This window comes from Zingiber officinale, chromosome 1B (assembly GCF_018446385.1).
Source record: "Zingiber officinale cultivar Zhangliang chromosome 1B, Zo_v1.1, whole genome shotgun sequence".
Classification (NCBI taxonomy): Eukaryota; Viridiplantae; Streptophyta; class Magnoliopsida; order Zingiberales; family Zingiberaceae; genus Zingiber; species Zingiber officinale.
In genome coordinates, this window is record NC_055986.1 from 114263469 (window position 1) to 114287764 (window position 24296).

Consider the following 24296-nt stretch of genomic DNA (forward strand, 5'->3'; position numbering starts at 1 on the left):
AAATTTTGGATCGCCTGCGGAACTTAACACGTTTGATCCAAAACTTAATCTATTTGTTCTTTTAGGTTTTGACTTGGATCTCCTGCGGAACTTAACACGTTCGACCCAAATCACCTTAAGTTATTAATTCCATTAAATATTAATTTCCATAATTGGTTCCCAGTACTGACGTGGCGAGGCACATGACCTTCTTGGATATGGGAGCAACCACCACCGACTAGACAAAACCTTTTATGGAAATCTAATATTTAATTTCCTAAAATAACTTTAGGTTAACCGAAAAGAACAATCAAATCACAAGGAAAAATAAAACAAAAGAACACAACTTCGAAAAACATATTCGAAATACTAGAATCGTAAGCCTCTTGTATTTGGTATTATTTCCATAAATAACTAGCATAATGCGGAAAGAAAAATTACTAGTTATACCTTTTAGAAAGACCTCTTGATCTTCTACCGTATTCCTCTTCTAACCTCGGACGTTGTGTGGGCAACGATCTTCCGAGATGAGAATCCACCAAAGCACCTTCTTCTCCTTTCTTCAAGTTTCGCCAAGCACAAAGCTTCCAAAAGATGAAGATCTTTTCCACCAACCAAGCTCCAAGGGATACAAGCTTTCTCTTCTTCTTCTTCTTCTCCAAGTAGTATCAGGCCACCACAAGAGAAGGTTCGGCCACCACCAAGAGGAAGAGAGGAAGAGAGGTTGGCCGGCCACAACACCAAGGAAAAAAGGAGAGAAATAATAGAGGTTGTTCACCATGAAGCCTTCTCTACCCCTCTTTTATAATCCTTGGTCTTGACAAATAAGGAAATTTAATTAAAAACTTCCTTAATTCTTTTGCCATGAAAAGGAAAAATTTATTTAATTAAAACAATTTTCCTTTTCTCAATTTACATGGCCACACTAAAGCTACAAACAAGGAGAGTTTTAATTAATTAAAACTTCCTAATTTGTCTCCAGAAATTTATAAAATTTCTCCAATAATTTAATCCCTTCATGATTGGTTTATAAAAGGAAATTTAATAAATTAAAATCTTTCTTTTAAACATGTGGATAAAAAGAAAGTTATCTCTAAAAATTAAAATCTCTTTTAATCTACAAATAAGGAAAGATATCAAATCTTTTCTCAATCTTTGTAGAAACTAATAAAAGAGAATTATTAATTTTAAACTTTCTTTTAAATCATGAACATGGTTAAAAGGAAAGTTTTCTTAAAATTTAAAATCCTCCTTTAATCAACAAATAAGGAAAATTTTCAAATTTTAAACTCTCTTTAAACATGTAGATGATTTACAAATAAGGAAAGTTTTACCAAAAATTAAAACCATCCTTTTAAACTACAAATAAGGAAAGAGATTAATCTCTTCTCTTAATCTTTGTAGAAAACTATAAAGGAAATTTTAATTTTAAACTCTCTTTAAAATCATTATATCCACATAAGAAATAATTTTAATAAAATCCTTTTAATATTCTAGTGGCGCCACCTAAGCTTGGGACCCAAGCTTTGGCCAGCCACCTACATGACTCATCCACTTGATCTTGGCTGGCCCTAGCTTGGGTTCCAAGCTAGCTTGGCCGGCCCCATTGATGGGTAAGAAGGTGGGTATCGGTGGGTATAAATCTCATATACTAGAGGCTACGATAGGGACCGAGGAGGAATTGGTTTTGTCTCCCGATGAAATTAAGTGTGTTCGCCCCGAACACACAATTTCATCAATAATAATTCATTCCACTAAAGAACTATTATTGAACTACAACACCAATCTTTGGGCTCCTTCTATTATGAGCGTGTTAGTCTCCAGTGTTTAAGATATCGAATGTCCACTAATTAAATGAGTTCGACAACTCATTTAATTAATATCTAAGTCCAAGAGTAGTACCACTCAACCTTATTATCATGTCGGACTAAGTCCACCTGCAGGGTTTAACATGACAATCCTTATGAGCTCCTCTTGAGGACATTATCAACCTAGTATCTCTAGGACACAGTTTCCTTCTATAATGAACAACACACACTATAAGTGATATCATTTCCCAACTTATCGGGTTTATTGATTTATCGAACTAAATCTCACCCATTGATAAATTAAAGAAATAAATATCAAATATATGTGCTTGTTATTATATTAGGATTAAGAACACACACTTCCATAATAACTGAGGTCTTTATTCTTTTATAAAATCAGTATAAAAGGAACGACCTCAAATGGTCCTACTCAATACACTCTAAGTGTACTAGTGTAATCATATAGTTAAGATAAACTAATACCTAATTACACTACGACCTTCCAATGGTTTGTTCCTTTCCATCTTGGTCGTGAGCTACTGTTTATAATTTATAAGGAACCGATAACATGATCTTCTGTATGTGACACCACACACCATGTTATCTACAATATAAATTAATTGAGCAACTACATTTATCATAAATGTAGATATTTGACCAATGTGATTCTTATTTCTAGATAAATGTTTATACCAAAAGCTAGGCTTTTAGTATACACTCTAACAGTGTGGTGTCACACACATAAGATCATGTTATCAATTCCTTATAAATCATAAACAGTAGCTCATGACTAAGATAGAAAGGAATAAATCATTGGAATAGTCGTAGTGTAATTTGGTATTAGTTTATCTTAACTATAAAATTACACTAGTACACTCTGAGTGTATTAAGCAGGATCATTTAAGGAAAGTTCTTTTATACTGACTTAATAAAAGAAATAGACCTTTTTGTTATTATGGAAGTGTGTATTCTTAATCCTGATATAGTAACAAACACATGTACTTAATATTTATTTCTTTGACTTATCAAAGGGTGAGATTTAGCTCGATAAATCAAGAGGCCCGATAAGTAAGGAAATGATATTATTTATAGTGTGTGTTGTTGATTATAGAAGGAAACTGTGTCCTAGTAATCTAAGTTGATAATGTCCCCAAGAGGAGCTAATAAGGATTGTCATGTAAACCCTGTAGGTGGACTTAGTCCGACATGGCGATAAGGTTAAGTGGTACTACTCTTGGACTAAGATAATAATTAAAGTGAGTTGTCAGTAATTTATTTAATTAGTGGGCATTCGACATCTTAAACATATGGAGATTAACACACTCATGATAAGAAGGAGCCCAAAATATAATTTGGGATTGGTGCGGTAGTTCAATAATAATTCTTTAGTGGTATGAATTATTATTGATGACATTAAGTTGGGTGTTCGGGGCAAACACGAGAAGCTTAATTTCATCAGAAGACCAAAATCAATTCCTCCTCTCGGTCCCTATCGTAGGTTCTTATTTTTAAAGTGTTATATACCCACATATACCCACCTTCCTACCCAACCTTAGGTGGCCGGCCAAGCAAGTTTGGAGTCCAAGCTTGGGCCGGCCAAACCAAAGGTTAAGCCAAGTAAAGGTGGTCGGCCATAGCTTGGAGTCCAAGCTTGGTGTGGCCGGCCATATAAAATAAAAGGATTTTATTTTTAAAATCTTTTCTTATGTGGATACCATGGTTTTAAAAGAGTTAAAAATTTAAATCTTTCGTTTTATAGCTTTCTACAAAAAATTAAGTGAAAGGTTTGATATCTTTCCTTATTTATAGTTAAAAAAGAATATTTTAATTTTTGATAAAACTTTCCTTTTTGTAATCATCTTCATGATTTAAAAGAGAGTTTTAAAATTAAAATTTTCTTATTATAGTTTCTACAAAAGATTAAGAAAAGATTTGATATCTTTCTTTATTTGTAGATTGAGAGGAAGATTTTAATTTTAAAGAAAACTTTTCTTTTTGAAAATCATCCACATGTTTTAAGAGAGATTTTAATTTATAAAATTTCCTTTTATATCCAACCATGAAGGGAAAAATTATTAGAGAAATGTTTATTTTAAAAATTTCTGAAAACAAATAAGGAAGTTTTAATTTTGTGTTTAAAACTTGCCTTATTTGGAGCACATGAGGTGGTCGGCCATGTAAAGGGTTAAAAGGAATTTTTAATTAAATTTTCCTTATTAACCAATGGCAAGGAGAATAAGGAAATTTTAATTATAATTAAATTTCCTTATATGCCAAGACCAAGGAATATAAAAGAGGGGGTAGAGGTGCCTCACCTCACAACATATCTTCTAGTATTCCACTCCTCTTTTCCTTGGTGGGGCCGGCCCTAATCATCTCTTCCTCTCTTCTTCTAGTGGTCGAACCTATCATCCTCTTGGAGCTTGTTTTGGTGGTCGGATTTGCTTGGTGAAGAAGGAGAGAAAGAAGGCTTTGTTTCCTAGTTTTCCTTGGAGCTTAGTTGGTGGCCAAGACTTGCTATCTCTTGGAGAAGGTTGCTTGGCCGAAACTTGGAGGAAGGAAGAAGGAGGCTTGGTGGATTCTCATCTCGGTAGATCGTTGCCCACACAACGTCCGAGATAAGAAGAGGAATACAATAGAAGATCAAGTGGTTGTTGTTTACAAAGAAAGGTATAACTAGTAATTCTATTCCGCATCATACTAGTTTTTCCTTTGTAAGAATTTTGAAATACCAAACACAAGAGGCATATGATTGTAGGTTTCGAATTTGTGATTCGAGTTTTGTGTTCTTTTCTTTTCTTTTTCGATCTTTTGATTCGATTGTTCTTTTTGGTTAAACCCAGGGTTACTATAAGGTGATTGAATATTGAATTTCTTTAAAAGGCTTTGTCAAGAAAGTGGTGGATGATCCCATAACCAAGAAGGCGTAGTGCCTCGCCATATTTAACTTGGAAGCCAATTTTAGAAATAAATATTTAATAAACTTTGTAGCATGGGTGGACTTGGATTAATAATGTTAAGCATCGTTTGCGATCCAAGTCTAAACCTCTAAGAACAAATAAGTTAAATTTGGAATCAATAATGTTAAGTTTCGCTTGCGATTCCTAATTTAATTTCTAAAGAACACAATAGATTGTTAGGAATGGTTCAGGACTTGTATAAAATTTTTATACAAGGGAACCGGTACGATATTCCGAGTATCAACCAACAGTATGACCCCATCGAGAAACACCTCAATCTCCCATTCCTTCAATCTCCAATTCTTCATCACAATTTTGATGCTAGAGTCGCCATTGGTGGTGCCCTCACCATCTCTATGTCTATCTCCCAAGTTGATGAACTTGCTAACCTCATCAGGAACCCCTTCTCAATAGTAGTTTCTTCGACGGTAGAAATGTGGGGATCTCACATGGCCTCCTCGTCATCTTTGGTTCAATTGTTTTTAATTGAATGCAATGTGTTTGTTGGAAGATCTCTAAGGGAAGAGGGAGCCACGGCAGAGGGGCAGGTCGAGTTGGAGAGCAACCACATGTAAAATACAGTGTTCAAATTAATAATTAAATAATAAGGTTTAATAGGCTAATAGCCTTAACGGAATTTTTAGGAATTTCTAGAAATTTTCTGGGAATTAATTGGAGCTCGTATGATGAAATTAAGAGGATAAATTTGCAGACTTGGTAAAAGTCGTTTAGATATCCCAATTAAGTTAGGAGTTGATTAATTAAATTAACCTAAAGTTAGTTAATTAAAGTATAGGTATAAAAATATAACCTAGGTTCCTTTTCTTTCCATTCACGGCGATTTCCCCATCTCTCCCGAGCTCGCGCCGCAGCCTCTGCCCTTCTCTCCCTCTCGCGATCCACCGCACTCCAGCCGGCAATTTCCATTCCCCTCTCGAGTTTCCGAACGTCGCCGGCCTCTCCTTCTCTCCCGAGTCACAGCCGCGGCCTCACCTCACGCAAGCACCCAGCGTCGCCGACCCTCTCCTTGCACGAGCACCCCAGACGCCACCTCTTCCCTCTGCCCTAGCGTCGGCTGCTCGATCCACTACCACCTCCGGCCACGACGAGAGCTAGCCAGCAAGTATCTTCTTTTATGTTGGTATGAGATCAGCGAGGTAAGGGATCGATACCTAAAAGGAGTCGGATTTCTTGTCTAGGAGGTCCACAGGGTCGAATAGGTTACGATTATAGTGTTTCTGTGATGCTTGCTTCATCGCACAACTTTTCTCCGGATTTATGCAATGGATTAGGTATTTGCGATGATATTTTTGGCTTTGTCGGTTTCTTCCAAACAATTAGGGTTGAAGGATCAAGTTCTTAGAAGATTTGACAGTTTGTGATAGTGATTTGCTTTTTCCTAGCGCTGACAATGGTTGGGGACATGATGGTGGTTTACGCTGTGTTTATGCTTGTGCACTTTCAGTGTTCCTGAAATGTCGGACAGATTCTGGTGGTTTAAGCTGTAGATGATGGAAATTACTGGTTCGATTTAGAGGGTTAGTTTGATTCAGTGTAATTTTGTTCAAACCTAATTGTTGTTCCTCCATGCCCCGTGAAGTGGTCGGTTGTATTTGAATTTGAGGAAATTCTGGGTTCTATTCAATGTTGCTCTATTTTCAATATAGCTGTAGATTTTCAAGGTTCATTTAAGAGATTTCGATGTGTTACATAGTGATTTTCTGGATCGTTGTGTGTTGTTGAAGTTCTGGAATGGTGTGGATGTTAATTAAAGATTTATTCGTTGGATTTGGGTGAATCGAGGTTCATAGTTGAATTAGGATTTTTCCCTAATTAAGTTGGGTTTCGGTTTAGCTAGTGTCGTTTATGAAATTAGCTAAATTGTACATCACGTGATTTGCAGGACGTTGATTGAAGACGGTTGACACGATCTACATATAAAGGCGGGTACTTCTTGCTTTGTTTTCTTTTAGTACTTTGACCTTAGTGCATGAATTATTTTGGATAAGCACTGTTTACCTTGACTCCACTCTTACTTTCCTGCACTTGATACTTCCACGCAATCTTTGAGAAATTCGTTCCATATCTATACAGTCTCTTGTTGTTGTCCATGATAAGTAGCAGATACTAGATACCATGTTTGTATGTTTTGACTGTTGCTTATTTATGTACGATATTGAGCATGCTGGCCCCATGTAGCACACCTGTTTCTACTTATATATATGATGACTGTTGCATTGTTCGCATCATGTCATTGCATGCATGCCGCATCCTCGGTCACTCGAGAGAGTGGTAGCTGGAGTTGATGCCGCTTGTCCTGTCGTGCCGCACTCGGCCACTCGTGTGAGTGGTAGCTGGAGTACGAGCAGCAGGGACCCCGTCGCAGATGTAGCTAGTTAGCTACTATGCAACTGTCCCCTCGGCCACTCGTGTGAGTGGTAGCTGGAGTGGTGTACAGTCTGTCACTGACCCGACCTCTCGACCATACAGGGGTCATGGTGCGGAGAGGTGGGCGGGAGTGACCATCCGTGCATACACTGTTTGTTATTATATTTGCTTTGGCTGCTACTGTCTATATATGCTGTTATTGCTTACTGTTGTTGTTCACATATGCTGATATGCTTACTTGTGTTGAGATATATTCTCATTGTAGATGTTTAGTCATTGGAAATTTGTATATACCTTGCTTATTACCTCTGTAGTATGAGCAGTTCTGTAGCAGATTAGTACCAGTTCTGACCTACTATACCTAGCCTAGGATATGATTTCAGGTATGAGCATTTATTTTGGTTCTATTATAGTATCTTCTATTCTTCTTATGAGGCTGTATACAGTTGACACTCTCTACTTACATGTTATGTTCATGCACTATTTCTTTCCTTACCCGCTGAGTTCCAATACTCACCACTCCACAAAAATGGTTTTCTTTCGCCAGGTAACAGATAGATGAGTCATGAATGCTTGGAGAAATGTCGGCTGCCAGTCCTGGGTCCTACGTCACACTCAAGGATAGTTTTCATTTTGGTTTTGTTATCGTCTGGGGTGATATATTGATTTTGTGTATTTTGTTTTTCAATAAGTCGATGTGAATTTTGGGTCAAGTCTGTGAGGACAAGTATTTTTGTTAGTGTCGTTGTTAGTTTTACGTTCATATCGTTTTATGTCTTCCGCTGCTGTGTGTTTACGTTCAGCCGTGTAGGCTTATTAAACTGCGTGGTTGTATTTATTTTGTTCCAGCCGAGTGGGCTGATGATATAAACTGCGTTGTTATGTTTATTTCATTTTTGTCCAGCCGGGTAGGCTGAGTATATTAAACTGTGTGTTAGGTTGCTTATATTTTGTATATATATTCCAGCCGAGTGTGGCTGAGGTATATTTTGTATGTAGTAATGATTCAGATTGTCACCCGTACAGGGGAGATGCTGTCGAAATTTCTTCAGACAGAGACTCCTCTGGGGCGTGACACCACATGCCAATGCAGGTTAGGTGAAAGGCGTGTTTGCGGATGGGCAGCAGGCGAAGCTCATCGGCTAGCGGCATCAAACTCACAGAGGCAGATAGTGTCGTCAAAAGCTCCTCCTTGGCGCAGAGGAGCATCGAGAGCATGTTTGTCGGCCATGGCACACCCACCTCCTTACTCGCCCCAGACACCCTTCGTCTGTCCCTACCCCGCGTTCGCTCCTTCTTGCCTTAGACATCTGCTTCCATGTGCAGAACTTTGGAAACATTTATCTGTTAACTCCAAAATCATCAAAACCCACCTATTTCAGTGGTAATCCTATTCTGAGTTTTGATGACATATGATGATGCAGCGGGAGTGATTCATTACTGGAGAATTATTTATTAACTAAACCAAACAGAGATAAATAATATAACCTTAGTTCGATAACCAAAGTTATTAACGATTATCCCAACCAAACACATCCTTATAGTTTGGATTATGTTTAGAGGTGTTCTCGAGGATGCTCAGATCTACTGTTATGAAGCCGACCTTTCACCATCATCTTATGTGCGTCGGCACCAGCATCACTCACCTAGTGTATGTGAATAATCTCTTACTTTTCGCTAGGGTCGATGAACCAACAATCAACTGGATTGTGGATTGTTTGAGGCGGTTTGGACAAGTTGCAAGGTTGCATCCTAGTCTCAGCAAATCCAATTTGTTCTTGGCTAGAATTAATGATTGTATATATATTGATGGAAATCATAGGTTTTTAGAGAGGCTCTTTTTCATTTCGATACTTGGGCATTCCCCTTGTGAGAGGTAGTTGAGGACCTACAATTATGGTCCTTTAACGGAGGCTATGCTATGAAAATTTGTTTTATGACCGAAGCACACTTTATCATATGTCAACAAGCTCAAATCGATGAAAACGGTGCTCCAAGGATCAAATGTTTTTGACTTTTTATCTTATCAATCCCTTGTGCAGTGACAAATAAAATATATGTTATTTGTCATAATTTTGTATAATCCACCCGACATCCACACATCGCTTGAGCTACCACATGCTTGGTAAAAGATGAACGGGGATACAGACAATGTGATGTCAAGACATGAAATTTTGCACTGTTATCCAAGTCCTTGTGGAACCCAGTAAAAGGAGGACTTCTACACACCGACATGTGGGAGTGGCAAGTGAAATCATTCGATAGTCCTCTCATCTAGAAACTAATCCAAATCCGCCAAACAGTCCAATAAAGGGGTCAATTCTGTTGAGCAGGCTGCAACAATGTTAGGCTTATGGTTTGATTCAGAATTGCGGCGTAGAGCTACTGCATATGACTTCTTCAAGTGGCAGAGTAGCAAGAAGGTTTGGGCAACAAATGTATGGACGCCTTACGTCATGCTGAAGCACTAGTTCGTCATATAGCATCTCGCACACGGCAAAGTGCACACCAAGGATAAATTATCATATATAGACTACAAAACTTATCTGTTGTGTCAGCAGGTTTTTTATCTTTTCTTCATGTGTTCCGTCATTAAACCTCTATGGGACAAGGCACAAAGTTGGCTACACATTAGGCACAGGTTGGACGCAGTGACGTCCTTGTTGGAGACGTTCCATCCGTGATATCATAGAGGGAGCATACTCAATAAATTTCGTCACTTGCATATATTTTGTATGATCTATTTGATTTGGCAAATCCAAATTGATGTCAATATTAAAGGGGTGTGCCAAATATTGAGAGGATATTTAGAAAGATTATATCTTTAGATTTTTTAATGTTCGTGTAAGTAGACTCAATCACAGTGTAGTCTATTTGATTTGACAAATTCAACATTGATATCAGTATGAAGGGGGTGTGCCAAATATAGAGAGGATATTTAGAAAGGTTATATCTTTAGATTTTTGAATGTTCGTGTAAGTAGACTCGATCACAGTTCAAAATCATCGATTCGACAATTTTTAAAGGGTCAATCCTTAACTTTAACTGTATACGGCAGTTACCATTCATGATTTGAAAGTGTCAATTCATGGTACTTGCATGGCTTAAAATTATTATTATATTTTAAAATTTATAAATTTATAAATTAACTAACAAAACTCTTTTAATTATTTAATAATTTATAAATTATTATTATTTACGTGTTACTTTTTTATATAAGAAAAGAAAATTATTAATAGTTACTAAATAATAGACCATATGGATAAAAAAATTTCTTTTAAGTTCAAATCTCGGCTATTCTTTTTAACAAATTTTTATCAATAAAAATATATCTTCCATATTAAAATTAATAAATAAATAATCTACATTAAAAAAATCAATTGTAACGATCTCGAGCCGGATCTCGGCCCGTGGGCAGATCCACGAGTAAGTCTTTGTTCAACTCCTATATAATTTCTTTTTATAAAAAAATGAATTAAGGTCTCATAAGAAAATAGGATATTATAGTCAATTCATAATTTCCCTCTCTCTTCTTTCGCTCCTTCCCTTGGACTAACCAAATCATCTCAAGTCCAAGACGCAAACTTCACCAAATCATCACCCATTCGAAGAAGAATCCCCTACTGACTTTTTGAATCCAAGGTGTTCTTTGCCAAGAAGGTCCCCGTTCCAAACAAAAATGGGTGGATTGGTCAACCACCAAGGAAAAAACAAAAAACAACTAGGAAACGTTTCAAAGCATACAACCATCGTTCTGCTCACCAAATACGACCAAGTAAACATCTCGCGTCACAACAAAAACATAATAATAAATTAAAATTTAAAATTCCCACTGCGTTACCAATCAACAATGAATGTCTTCTTGATTGATAAAATGCTAGTACAAGAGTTAGTGTAATAAATGCTCGGGATAAGGACGTTTATCTAAAATAATTGGGTCAGCAAAGCAAAATTTGGGGTTACAACCATCATTTTAAAGTGTTCATCTTCCTCATCCCCGTTAATGTCCCCTAAATAACCATAAATACAAAGCAGCAGCAGCAACAAGCATTTGCTGGAGTGCGTGAGGGCTCACCTGCAAAACCCCTTTGCATCAGAAGAGCTACTGGGAGAGCACGGCAATGCATGAAAACTGCAATCACCTTGAACCTCCAATTAAGTCTTCGATATCCCTACTCCGGATTCGAGAGGCTGTACAATCATGGAACTTTACTGGGACATGACCAGGCTGGAGAGTGGCGGTTTGAAGATATGGTCACTTCCGGTCTTGCAGTTGTCACGATCGACAGCCAATGACTTAGGCAGCGCGAAGCTGCTGCCTCCACAGGCATCTTGCTCCTCTGAATTCTCGCTACCGCTGCTGCTAGTCTGGCAGTGTTGTTTCTTTAAGGGGGAGGAAACGTCGTCGGGCATTACTTCCCTCCTATGTTTCCTCTTCCTTGAAGTACTCCATTTCAGTTTGAACTGAAAGCCACTAGTTAGGTCTGAGCTGTTGGCATCTTTATCGCTGGATGAATCCCCACTCGACGTGTTCTCGTATTTGATGGTGTTAGCAGGTGAGTTGTCAACTACTTTGCTGAGATGCTCTAGGGAGGGTGCTTTAGAATGTGTCAGTTCAGCACCAGTTGGATCCTTGATGCGCAACGATAAAGAAATTGCGATATCGACTCTCTTCGGTATCACATTCCATTTGTTGCAGATCCAATCCTGCGACTGCCTCAGCTCCCCTTCACTGAAGATAGAGAAACAGTCTTCTCCTGCATCGATCAAATACATTACATTTGATGATCAGCAACATAGAGAACTTGACAGTATATGCTTCCAAAAGGGTAAAAACATATCATATGCTGTTCGTCGTGGCATCACGGACTTTACCTGGAAAATACACGTGCAGTCGCCCATCGGATTCTTTTCGTATCATAATGCCTTCCCACCAGCCATCATGCTGCCACGCATCGACAATAGCCCCAATCTCAAAATTGGGGATGATGTCGCATTGCGCGGGATTTGGACGGACGATGGGCCTTTCATTCCGAACACCGAACTTATCAGGCACTGCAACTCGGGACAGAGAAACCCACTCCTGAAAGAGGGGAAAATAGAGTTAACAATCATGCGAGATATAACAATAGTGACATCAGGAATGTTAATACCTACCTCTAAATTGCCTTTTTCATCAGGATCTTGAATGTCCAGATACCGAACCTTCGCCTTATCCTGATGTCCATGTCTCTTCAGGATCACACACCGAAACCAGCAACCCCTCATTCCGCTGTCCTGAGAAAGAACTTCGACATGGTACCCGGCACAAAATTGTTGCTGAAGTTTTTGTTTAAACAATTCTTTTCTTATCAAAGCAGAACCCGAAAGGGTTTTGGTGGCACACTTTCTGAACTTGCTGCTGACACTAAGACTCGTAGGTCTCATCTTATTCCTCGCAGATGATTCTGCAGAATGCCGGTCCTCAGGATGCGTAAGCGTCATCCTCTTCAAACTACCAAGAGAATTATTGTCACTTTTTCTGACAACGGATAAACTAGAATTGCCACACTTTATCTTCAATCGCAACTTAAAGGGAGAGGTAAAGATGGGCATAGACCGCACTAAGTCCTGGCTCCAGTATCCTTGGAGCTGCGTTATGTCAAAAGGCTTGACGCCATCATTATTGATTTGCCTACGGCACATATACGGTCTACAAGTGCTGAGTCGTGCCTCATTCTGAAACTGCTCGAAGTGCTGAGCACTTAGCACTGCGGCCAATCCGTCAATGCATTCAACACTGAAATCTTGAAGACAAAGAGAAAAGAAAATCTCTCTGTCATTAGTGTCGGGAGGCAAAACAATACCAACTTCATCAACTTTGTGAAACCATCGTACCACAACCATATTGTGACCCTGCAAGTCTTCGTATAAATCATCCACATACGCAACGAGCCTATTGTTCTCTTCCACCATTACAAAGACAAAGTCATGAACCTATGCAAGAATCCACCAGATTAGGGCGTGCAAGTGATAGCAATATAGCAAAAAAAAAAAAATGAATGCGACTGTACTTACTGAAATCGTAACCCCATTCTTCGAGAAGGAACGGTAATGCCTTTTCCTTTTTTTGCATTGCCATGGGGCACCTAACCATTGAAATTCACTTGAACAATGTCTTGTTTTCTTCGAAGGAAACTGCACACACAGCAGTGACATAGACGATAAGAAAACAAAAATTATCAACATCGATACGGAAATGAATAATTGATACATATTAGTTTTAGTACCTTGAAATCAGGCATATCTCCAGGTTCATAAATATCAGCATCTCCATACCTATCACAGGTAATAGAAGAAGCAGTAGCAAGGGGATCTGGAAATATGAATATGACATTGTTAATCAAAATGCTATAAGGAACAAATTGCAAATTAGGTAAAAGAAAAAAAGCAAGGAACCCATTAACTAAAGAAACTATATCAAAGACTAAAATTAGAATAGAGGTGGAACACATCGCAACAAAACAATTTAATTCACAAAAAAATGAGCAAAAGATTGTAGAACATGACACGTCCTGTATTATCATTATCAGGCCTAGAAACAATGTTATAACAGGAAACACTCGTCGTTCTAAGAAGAATAATATATATAGAAGCAATTCAGGAATATAATATAGAAGCTAAAAACCTTGAAAGCGTTATAGATCTAAAGAAAATAAAACAACAGATGCAAAGGAAACAAGATCGTGTATGAATAGAAAACAAAAATATTGAATCATATAACAGCAAGGGATCGTCAGGCTACCTTTAGTTTAGCCTGTTCTTTAATTCGAATTTCAGGTAAACCCCATAAAAACAAACGGTAGACATATAAAAAAGGTGAAATCATAAAGCGAGATAATCAACATAAAAAGAGAATCAAGGAAATATTTAAATCGGAAAAAAAAACAAAGACATGAACAACCCATGTGGTTTATGACTATATATCGAACTTATGGCAAAAAGCGAAGAAATATTTCCAAACGCTCATAAAAATCGAGTACAAAGGATAGCAAGTAGGATAATTGGAGAAAGAGAACAAAGGAAAAGAACAAGGATATTATAAGAAAGAAAAACAAAAGGGATAAAAATAAAGGAATATATGATAATCCAGAGTCCCAATCATGCACAGCAAAATAAAACGGCAAATCTTTTCATAAATAGCTCCTGGTTATAAAAATTCGTGACTTTCAACCTTCTAATAGAAGATGATATGGTCATACAACGTGAGACGATGCGAACTTATCTTTCAAGGGAAGATCAGGAAACAAGATGAAAAAATACTAACCCGACAAATCGAATACGAGAAAAACTCATCGTGAATTAAATAAAAGGGTCTGCTTTTTCTTCATTCTGTGTTTATCGCGCATAGGATTTAGATTCATCCACAAAAAAAGTATTTTGCTTACAAGATTTAAGCAAAGCGAAACTTTGGGGAACAAACGAAAGAGCTAATCGCCAACACAAAACAAACAATCCCAAAACCGAATTTCCTCCATAACTGTTCTTCTTTATTTGTTTCTTTAGAACACCTTAGGTTATTCGTACCAAATCACACCTCAGTTAAATTTTTGGACGGCATACCTGACACAAGGGAAGACAGCCAGTCGACGACCTCCCTCCTGGAGCGCAACTTGAATGAGAGCCCCGGAGGCTGCGGAGACGACGAAGATGGCAAAGAGGGCATGAGATGCGGCCTGGACATGAGAGATCTAGCGAACTGGTTAGGAACAGTGTAGGACATGTGCCGCACGCTCTTCTCCCTGCCCACCACCGCCAGATCCGCCCCGCCGCCAGCGCCTTTGAGGTAGTAGTGCACGACCCGCCGCCCCTTGTCGTTGGACACCACAACCTCCTGCCACAGGACGTACGCCCCCCTCGCCTCCTCCATCTACCGCAGGAGCTGAAACCTTCGCCGAAACCCTAGAAATCGCCTCCCCCTCTCCCTATCTATCTCTCTCTTCCCCGCACAACGAATGCAAGATCAAAGATTAGATTTTTATACTTCTATCGGTTTCATAATTACAAAATTATACATCGACGGCGGAGATCTAAAGCACCGAGACGGCGAGATGATCTCCCGAACACACCCCCGTTCTTTCTATAAAATTACGAGACTGCCACCGACATCAGATCTGGTGTTCGTCAAACGCGTTGATTACGTCATAAACCATAGCTTGTCCGGAAAGGAAAATACATTAGGCACACGTTGCCCGTTTCTTGTAGATACAATTCCTGATGCGTGTCTGTGACGGTGTTCCGAGACGAGCTTTTTTTGCTTTATTTCCACGGATTTTCCTGCTCGGTTTGGTTCAACCCGATGGAGTTAGACCGGGTTCGGGCAATATTAATACAAGATCATTATTTGCTTTATTTGGACTATATATTTATGAAATATTGATTTGTTAACATATTTAGAATTTTAGTCCTAATACGTTGACATTTATTGCTTAAATAATCGCTTGTATTTTTTTCTTTTCTACATTGATTATATATACCTAAATACTAAAGAAATACTATTTAGTAAACAAATATTTCATAAATGGATTAAAAAAACACTTTAAACTCATAAAAAAATCGATAAACTTGAATGTTAAATAACGACTCGCTGTAACATAATAGAAGTCAATAAGAAAAATAATCACGGACATCTTTTGGATAACGTTTATCTCTTTTGCTTATTAATTTAAAAAATAATTAAACAAAATAATGCTTCGAATAATTGTCGCCTTAACTCCTAATTATTAGCAATGTTAATTTAATATGTGAGCAAACTTACAAAGCACACATGACGTATATTTATTGTGTCATTATTATGTAAAGTAAATTAATATTAATAATAGAAACTAATAGACAAAATAACTAAGAGGAGAAAGTCAAAAACTAAGTTTAATATAGTTAATAATATCGATATTTATGTATTAAGATGTTTAAAAGTATTATAATATATATATAAAAAATATGAATTCAGTAAAAAATTCATATTTTTTAATGCCATGTCACTGCATCATAATTTTAAAGAAATTCTTTAAATCTACAAAATTGAATGCGTTGCACTACTACATAAGTGTGGCATACCCTAACTACTCTAACAACTATCCTTTCTCAAAAATCAATTTAATATCATACTTAATTTTAATCAAAAAATAAGAAAAATATATTTTTTAATATCATCAATCCAAATATTTATAAAAAAATTTCGCTAAATCTAAAAATGTGAGACTAAAAAGAATGATGATAATACATATTTTTTATATAAAATAATCCATGAAAATTATTTAAAAATTTAAAAAAAATAGTGAAAAAAAAAAGAAAACTTTTAATTTCATTATAAATTTCACCAAAAATAGTTAATATGTATCTATATTTTAATAAAATCGTCAAATACGACTCTTACAAAATAAATTTCGACATCAACCTTGAAATAAAGAGATAATAAAATGCGTTGTGATTTAAATATACCAAACAAAAACCAACTACGGAATATTTGGGCCTAGAGGAACCCAAATTGAGAATTTTTCGAACCGAAAGGTGCAAATTGCGAATTGCGAATTGCGAATTGCGAATTGTTGAATCCGGACATTTCCTTACAAAAATAAATGAATTTAAGTAAACTAATAATGCAATTAATCAACACAAAAGCGACGGCCACAATACAGACAACAACTGGAGACAGCTGTCGTGGGTCCCACTGGCTTGGACCATTCCCCAAACTGCCAAACCTATCGTCGTCCATCACAATTTTTTTTTTCAATAAATTCTAACAAAAAACAAATATCAATAAACAATAAGAAAAATAACTAATATGCCTCAATATATGATAACAAAGCGTTTAGCAAACTATCCAAATAATTTAAATCTCAACTACAATTTTACTACAGGAGATTTTTCGATTGTATAAGGAGTCATTTGTACTTTCAAATTTACGACGAACCAATCAAGAAGAAAATCATCCGTCTCCCAAATTAATTACGTCCAAAACCTAGATTATCAATAAATAAATAAATCTAATTGGGATCTAGAAAATGCGACTTTTGATGCTGTGAGATGGAATCTCGGCCACCCATTGATTCGTGAGAATACGACAAAACGATCTTGTCGAGTTGGAGGACCACCGATCACGAGGGATGACTCGGCCGCCAAATCATCATCCATGTGAGCCCCCACATCTCTATCAATTCATTCAGTCGACTAAACCTTATGACACATGCTCTTCTATGACTAGCCATTATTTATCTTCAATTGGGGTTAGAATATACATCTAAGAAGCTCTGGTTCAAGATTTTGGAGTCCGATAAATCCCACTCTTCGACGAGAAAAGAAGCTATCAAATTATAAAGAGTTTATGAATAAGAAGGTTGCTTGGATCAAATTCACTAGTTAATCTATAAAATTATCGATTGAAATTAGATAAGTAACGTAATTCTGTCTGAAAATTAATGAGATGGATATTAGGGATGTGGTGATCCCGCTGATCTCTTGTGAACTTCACTGCGACCTGCAGCGCAAATGGCGTCAGTGCCGAGTCAAGAAAAGGATCCCGACAATGGTCCTCCGATACTCAAGTCAGTCTCCGATGAAAAAGAAGAAGCAGTAAGCAGAGCAATAAGAAAACTGTAGCAACAGTAAAATATCGTATACCTCCGCCGATGCTTGGACCCCTCTTTTATATAGAGATCCGGTAACGCATGTACACGCTTCCCAAGGTGATCACGTGCCTCAAAACTTTTCCTGAAAAGACCTATCAGTAAAGTATCCCTGATACAATATCTTAACGTGTCGAGCATATATCTGAAGTGATAATGAAAGCTTCCGTCATACGATCCTCTATCTGACCATACCGCCTGTCAGCGGCACTAGCTCCCAAAAGGATGTCAAAAGATAGTCTGCTATGTCTGTTGCTTGACCGAACGGAATAGTCGCTCGGGCGGAATCCCACTGTCCGCATGTTCTTTCGTTGGGTCGAGCGAGGTAATCGCTTGACCGGTAGTCCACTGTCCGTGTGCTCTGTTTCTGAGTCGAGCGGGGTAGTTGCTCGACTGATAGTCCATTGTCCGTGTGCTCTATTGTTAGGCTGAGTGGGATAGTCGCTCGGCTGGAAGTCCACTATCCGCGTGCTCATTGGAAGTCTATTATTCGCGTGCTTGGTTGATGTCGAGTTTATTGTCAGGCCGAGCGGGGGTAGTCGCTCGGCCGATAGTCCGCTGCCCGTGTGTTCTATTGTTGGGCCGAGCGAGGTAGCCTCTCGGTTGGTAGTCCACTGTCTGCGTGCTCTGTTGCTGGACCGAGTGAGATAGTCGCTCGACCAGAAATCCACTGTCCACGTGATCTGTTGCTGGACCAAGTGAGATAGTCGCTCGATCGGAAGTCCACTGTCCGCGTACTCGATTGATGTCGAGTCTATTGTCAGGCGGAGCGGGGGTAACCGTTCGCCCGAAGTTGAACTCTGTCAATCGAGGCATTTTTCGTCTGACCGATAGATGCCTTCTACATATTGATCATCTTAACTTTAACCTCTATCATAATAATAAAATAGAGCCCCTCATCATCATAACATCACAATCTATAATCAAACTACTCATAATATAATAAAAATGAGTCACGGCGCTAATCTTTGTCTCCCATGCATGCTTTATTGAGCTAAACATATAAAATTTATTTTTCTCACAACCATTTTAATCATATGCCAATTTATTACCGTGTCAAAAGGTACGAAACAACTTACGTATCACAATGTTACGTTTGTCTTTAGTTGTTCGTTGTGTGAGAAAACAAACTTCCTTTTCTTCCACCAACCTCTACCCAACTCCACAACTTCGACAATAATAGAATGGAATATCCAATAAAACTATACTTCTCTAGTTTTGCTCATCGAGGAAAATTTTCCTTGTTATTGTCCATTTTTGTACTCTTTAATTCTTCTATTTGGTTATAGTTTGTTCCCTTATTAACTCTTTTTTAAACTTTAGTACTGCTTATATTTGTTATGTTTAAATGAAATTTAATAGTTATGATTATAGACATACACATATTCTTATATTAGAATTTTTTATTTTATTTTAAATTTGAATTAAAACCATACGCCTTGAAAAAAAGCAATATAAATAATATAATGCGATTAGTATCGTTGATGGTGGACCGTCTTATTGAGTTGTTCGAAAGGCAATAATTACACGCACTCTGTTGGGCCCCACCACTTTGGACCAATACCCCCAATCCAATCAATCATCTCGCTTTTTATTCATTTTTTTTTTGAAAAAAATCCTTTTTTTATTTTGACGGTTGAGGATGTGCCACTTTTCTTTATTATTCTCTTTTTTTTATAATAATAATAATATCCTATTTCTAATTGAATCGAGAGTCCCTTCACCGCAAAACTCCACCATGGAAGACGGCGACAGCGGCCCCAGAAGATCCACGCCGGCGGAGGAGGAGCATCTGGCGGGACTGACGGAGGATGAGTACGCCGCCCTAAGACCGGTGATTGACGCCCACCACCGCTACGACGTTGGGCCCGGCCAGTGCTCATCCATCCTCGCCCAGCGGATCCGCGCCCCGGCCGCCACCGTGTGGTCCTTCGTCCGCCGCTTCGACCGCCCCCAGGTCTACAAGCACTTCATCCGGAGCTGCGCTCTCAAGGACGCCGGCGGAGGCGAAGACCTCCGCCCAGGCTGCCTCCGCGAGCTCAGCGTCATCACGGGCCTCCCGGCGAGCACCAGCATGGAGCGGCTCGACCTCCTCGACGACGCCCGGCGCGCGATCGGATTCACCATCATAGGCGGCGAGCACCGGCTCCGGAACTACCGATCGGTGACGACGGTGGACGAGGTCGGGGGAGGCGACGGGGAGGAGTCGCGGAATACAGTGGTGCTGGAGTCGTACGTGGTGGACGTGCCCGAGGGGAACACGGTGGAGGACACCACGCTCTTCGCGGATACCGTCGTGCGGCTCAACCTGCAGAATCTCGCCTCAGTGGCGGAGGCAGCGCTTCCGCCGGCGTGAACTAGTGAAAGGGCACAATGAGTCTCGGGAAAGGATTCTACTGCCAGCCAAACTTTTACCAAAAAACCCCTCCAATTTGTGCTCTATCCCATTTGGGCTTTATCTGATATTCTAATAAAGGAGGGCTTCTAGGCTCATAATATGAAAAAAGCTTTATGATGTTCATAGACAATCAAATATTGTAACAAGTTCAAAAGATTTGATCCTGTAGATTCTACGAACAATGAAACATAATCAAGAGAGCCTAACAATTTTTTCTTTTGGTTAAAAGAAGAATTTACAGCATAAGAGTGAGGCTACGAGATACATTCAGAAGAAAGAGAATGAGTACCTTAAGGTATGCTCTTAACTACTAGCAAACACGTTATAAAGATGGTTAGTTTTTCATTATTCAACGATCTTAAACGGATGAAAATCCAAATACTAAAAACAAGCTGATAAAGATGCGCTGTTATTGCATATTCTCCGATGGATCCATCCTACCATTCCTGAGGGGTGAGTTTACTCCTGCCATTAGATCATGTCAGATCTCAAGGATACATGATCTGATAGTGAATGGGATATGGGGACACAGGAAAAGTGAAACAGAGAATCCCTCTCCTTTCCATTCCATGGAGCCATTCTGGGAGCTTCGGCAACCACAGTTTTAGAACCTATTTTGTGTCCATCTGTGTGACTAAAACCTATTTTTTTTACACACAGTGACACACGAAGGAAGTTCAATGACTAGGCTTCCTTAGCAAGGCCAGGCTGCAATCGAGGATCATGTTTGCATGCATGATTCCATCAAGTTCTCCCCCTTCCTCTACATCTTACTCCTACCTGATTCCTTTCCCCTCCTCAGCTTCCAACGCTGCTTCTCAGCACACCAAGTGCGATACCTGCACCACATTCTTATGGCTAAGTGCCGATACCTTGATCGCAGTTTAAGAACTGCAAGATGTGTTTGCACCTTCCTCTTCTTCTGCATGCTTGAGAGAGTACATACAATATCCATGTTCTACCAAAGCGATTTCAACTCTAGACTCCTTAAATGTCATTAGGATAACAAGTTATAGAGGTCAATACGAAGAGGAGTCAGAAGAATACTATTCTCTAGTAATTGAGCATAATTTATCCTCATTCAGTTTCTTGTGTAGGCAAGAGCATGCATTCAAAAGAACACACAAGATTCTATAACAACTTCGAGTGTATGGGAAAGAAGAACTAAACATTTTCAGAAAAAAAAAACATAAATGTAACCAATGATTCAAAGATCAGTAATCATGAGGAACAACATACTGTAACAGCCATTTCTATCCTACAAGGAAAAAATGAATATAACCTCAGACTTTCTCTATAATTAACTGCCTAATTGCATAAAGACAATGAGAAAGGTGATGTAATTAAAGATAAACACTAACTCAGTTAAAATTTGAACACAACATAACACAAAATATATATATATATATATACAATGGATCAAACCATTTCACTGTGTATGTTTATTTCAGGAGGAAACATTAACTACAAAGGAGTAATCTTTAACCATGCATAAGTAAGCAACACACATTAATTCAAACAACAAACTTTTAAAGTTCGTCAGTTGAGCTGCTTCGGAATTAGAGTGCATGTTCCACAAATTTACAAAAAATAAAATCGCTGTCACAAGAAAGAACTCAGGAAGAGCTTGCCGACAAGGTAGTAGCACAAATGGAGAAGACAATGCGTTATTAATATATCAAATAAAACTACAAAATTTTCATACCAAATCCTCGCTTGGAGAAGCTTTTTCTGTAATCTTCCTTCTATTTCAGTCCAATTTCAGCTTTTCTTTAGTACAATCCAAAGTTTGCAACTCTCATCGTCATCCTCATATTTGACCGGTAACTCAAACTGACCACTCATCGCCCGTCTTCCCTATGACTCGTCATCAGTAGAATCCTCCACATTTCCTAGTCCGCAATTGCTCTCCTCCGCCGGAGCCGGCGAATCAAGGTCACCCGTCGACTAGGGTAGCATAGAGAGAATAAGGCGGTGACGCCATGATAGTTCGGGGATTTAGCGGATCCGGGCAGCGTCAAAAAAGACCTGCGCCCGATTATGTTTCTCCGAGCCTGCCAGGTCATTGATCCGTGTGACTACTATTCCCACCGTTCATCGAGCTTCGCTCCCCTGCCGTTCGGAACATCCCCACCGTTGGTTATCCCTCCTCGACGAACAAAACAAACACTTTGCCCTCTTCCCTCTCTGGCTTATCGTCTTCTGTTTATGTGTTTTTTTTTACAATTTCTTTCCCTTGTTTTTTTAATTTATTTTGCTCTTCTTCTCTTTCCCTTTCTCGTCCATTAAAAAGCCGTCTCGATCCTCCTCCTTCCTCCACCGCCCTCGCCAATCCGCCCTCGCCATGGCCGCCAACGATGAAGATTCCGGTAAATCGTACCCTGAGGTGCGTAAAAATCCGATTTTTAGCATGTTTCACCGGCGATTTCAGTGTAGAATCCTAAGCTTGATGCTTGTGGTTTTGTCGGCAGATGATAATGGAAGCGATCGATGCTCTGAACGAGAAGAACGGGTCGAACAAGTCGGCGTTGTCCAAGTATTTGGAGGCCAGGTACAACGACCTGCCGCCGTCGCACGCGTCGCTGCTGACGGCGCACCTCGCCCGGTTGCGTGAAACCGGCGAGCTCGTCTTCTTGAAGAATAACTATTTCCGGCCGGGCCCAAACTCGCCGCCGAAGCGCGGCCGCGGGCGCCCTCCGAAGCCGAAGCCGGCGCCCACCCTCGGTGAGGAAGCCCCCTCCCCGCGTCCCCGCGGCCGGCCGCCCAAGCCCAAGGACTCTCTCTCCGTCTCCGTCACGAAGGTGACCTCCGGCATCCCCCGGCCGCGCGGCCGCCCGCCCAAGTCAGCCGCCTCGCGTCCCGCCGCCAGCGTTCCCGTCGCCACCGGAGGCGTGGTCAAGCGAGGGCGGGGGCGGCCGCCAAAGGTGAAGCCCACCGCCGAGCCTGCTCTAGTGACTGACGCGGCATGATCAAACTGCAAAGTCAACTGCTAATGCTGATATCTCAACTGTTCTCTTCTCCTTTGTTGCGTTGTTGGTAGTAATCTAGAGATGGAACTTCGTGGTCAATGGTGGCGCTTGGAATCTGCATGTAAATTATGTGGAGCTGTTTGTAGTTTTCTGCTGTACGTAAAGTCACTGACCAAAACTGTTGCAGTGCTTCCTTCACTCTTCTCCTCTCGTGCAACTCTGCATGCAAACTACTGCATTTTAGTCTCTGTTTACTTCGTGGCTTTACAGATACAAAAAAGTCTTCACTTTGTGTTGTGTGGTCATTGTTTACTCAGTTTTCACAAAGAGGGACAGCTCTTCGAAATGGGAGGTCTGTACCACCCAAGTAAACAGTCAGTTATTGTTCATTTACCTTATTGTTTTGAATTTGAATCAGTAAATTACTGTGATTTAGGGTTGAATGTTCGATGATGAGCCGTGGGATGTTGATGGGGTTTTGGAATGTAGCAAGCAAATGGAATTAGTCTAGTGGTCTAAAGGAGTTGTGTTTTGTGGTCATTGTCTTTGAATCTTTTGGTGCTTTGTGTGTTATCAGGACAGTGTAGTCCCCTTGGTTGATAACTCTCTTGACCCTAAAAATTATAGGGTATATTCCATTTTTCTTTCAAGTAATTTTAGCTTTATTTGGGCAGAAGTTGTACCCTTCAATTCAACTTTAACTCTCTTTTTTTGTTTTTTCATTCAAACATGCCCTATTAAGGGTTCTCTGAGGCTACACTCTAGAAAGAGAAATTTGAAGCATATTAAAAAGTGTTCTAAAAAAACAAAATGAAAATTACTTGACAATTAAGGCCTATTAAGCTTAGGCTTAATTAATTGTTTTATATTATTGGTTTGGGGCAACTTTCGGCACTAGAAGTATTATTAATTAAGAAACCTTTTTTTATTTTATATCAGCGAATTAAATTTTAGATTTGATTAAGAACATGGCAAGTGAGGTTTGGGGAAGTTCCACGATGGTCCTCAAAAGTTCAAAAGTTAAAGGCGAACCTTCACGTAAAATAACGAGGTCATATTGTAGAGCCATTTGAAATATCCGAGGTCATATTGAGTATTGTGAAAACTTCGAGGGCATTTGTAGAAGATTT

At 39.2% G+C, this 24296-nt stretch overlaps 3 protein-coding genes across 3 annotated transcripts; 2 read left to right on the forward strand and 1 right to left on the reverse strand.

Moving 5' to 3' along the window:
* Window positions 1-10938: 10938 nt before the first annotated feature.
* LOC121973883 lies at window positions 10939-15137 on the reverse strand. Its single transcript, XM_042525220.1, has 6 exons — window positions 14738-15137; window positions 13405-13490; window positions 13193-13312; window positions 12293-13111; window positions 12011-12218; window positions 10939-11892 (listed from the first exon to the last, which is right to left on the reverse strand). The coding sequence occupies exons 1-6, from the start codon at window positions 15042-15044 to the stop codon at window positions 11345-11347; spliced, it is 2088 nt and encodes a 695-aa protein (XP_042381154.1). The 5' UTR covers window positions 15045-15137; the 3' UTR covers window positions 10939-11344.
* A 4367-nt stretch (window positions 15138-19504) lies between these two features.
* Window positions 19505-20207, forward strand: LOC121973966 (abscisic acid receptor PYL10-like). The gene has a single exon (XM_042525228.1). It carries the CDS (start codon window positions 19538-19540, stop codon window positions 20153-20155), a length of 618 nt encoding a protein of 205 aa, XP_042381162.1. The 5' UTR covers window positions 19505-19537; the 3' UTR covers window positions 20156-20207.
* A 2188-nt stretch (window positions 20208-22395) lies between these two features.
* On the forward strand, window positions 22396-23471 carry LOC121974008 (HMG-Y-related protein A-like). Its single transcript, XM_042525231.1, has 2 exons — window positions 22396-22583; window positions 22669-23471. Exons 1-2 carry the CDS (start codon window positions 22542-22544, stop codon window positions 23164-23166), a joined length of 540 nt encoding a protein of 179 aa, XP_042381165.1. The 5' UTR covers window positions 22396-22541; the 3' UTR covers window positions 23167-23471.
* The last annotated feature ends 825 nt before the right edge of the window (window positions 23472-24296 follow it).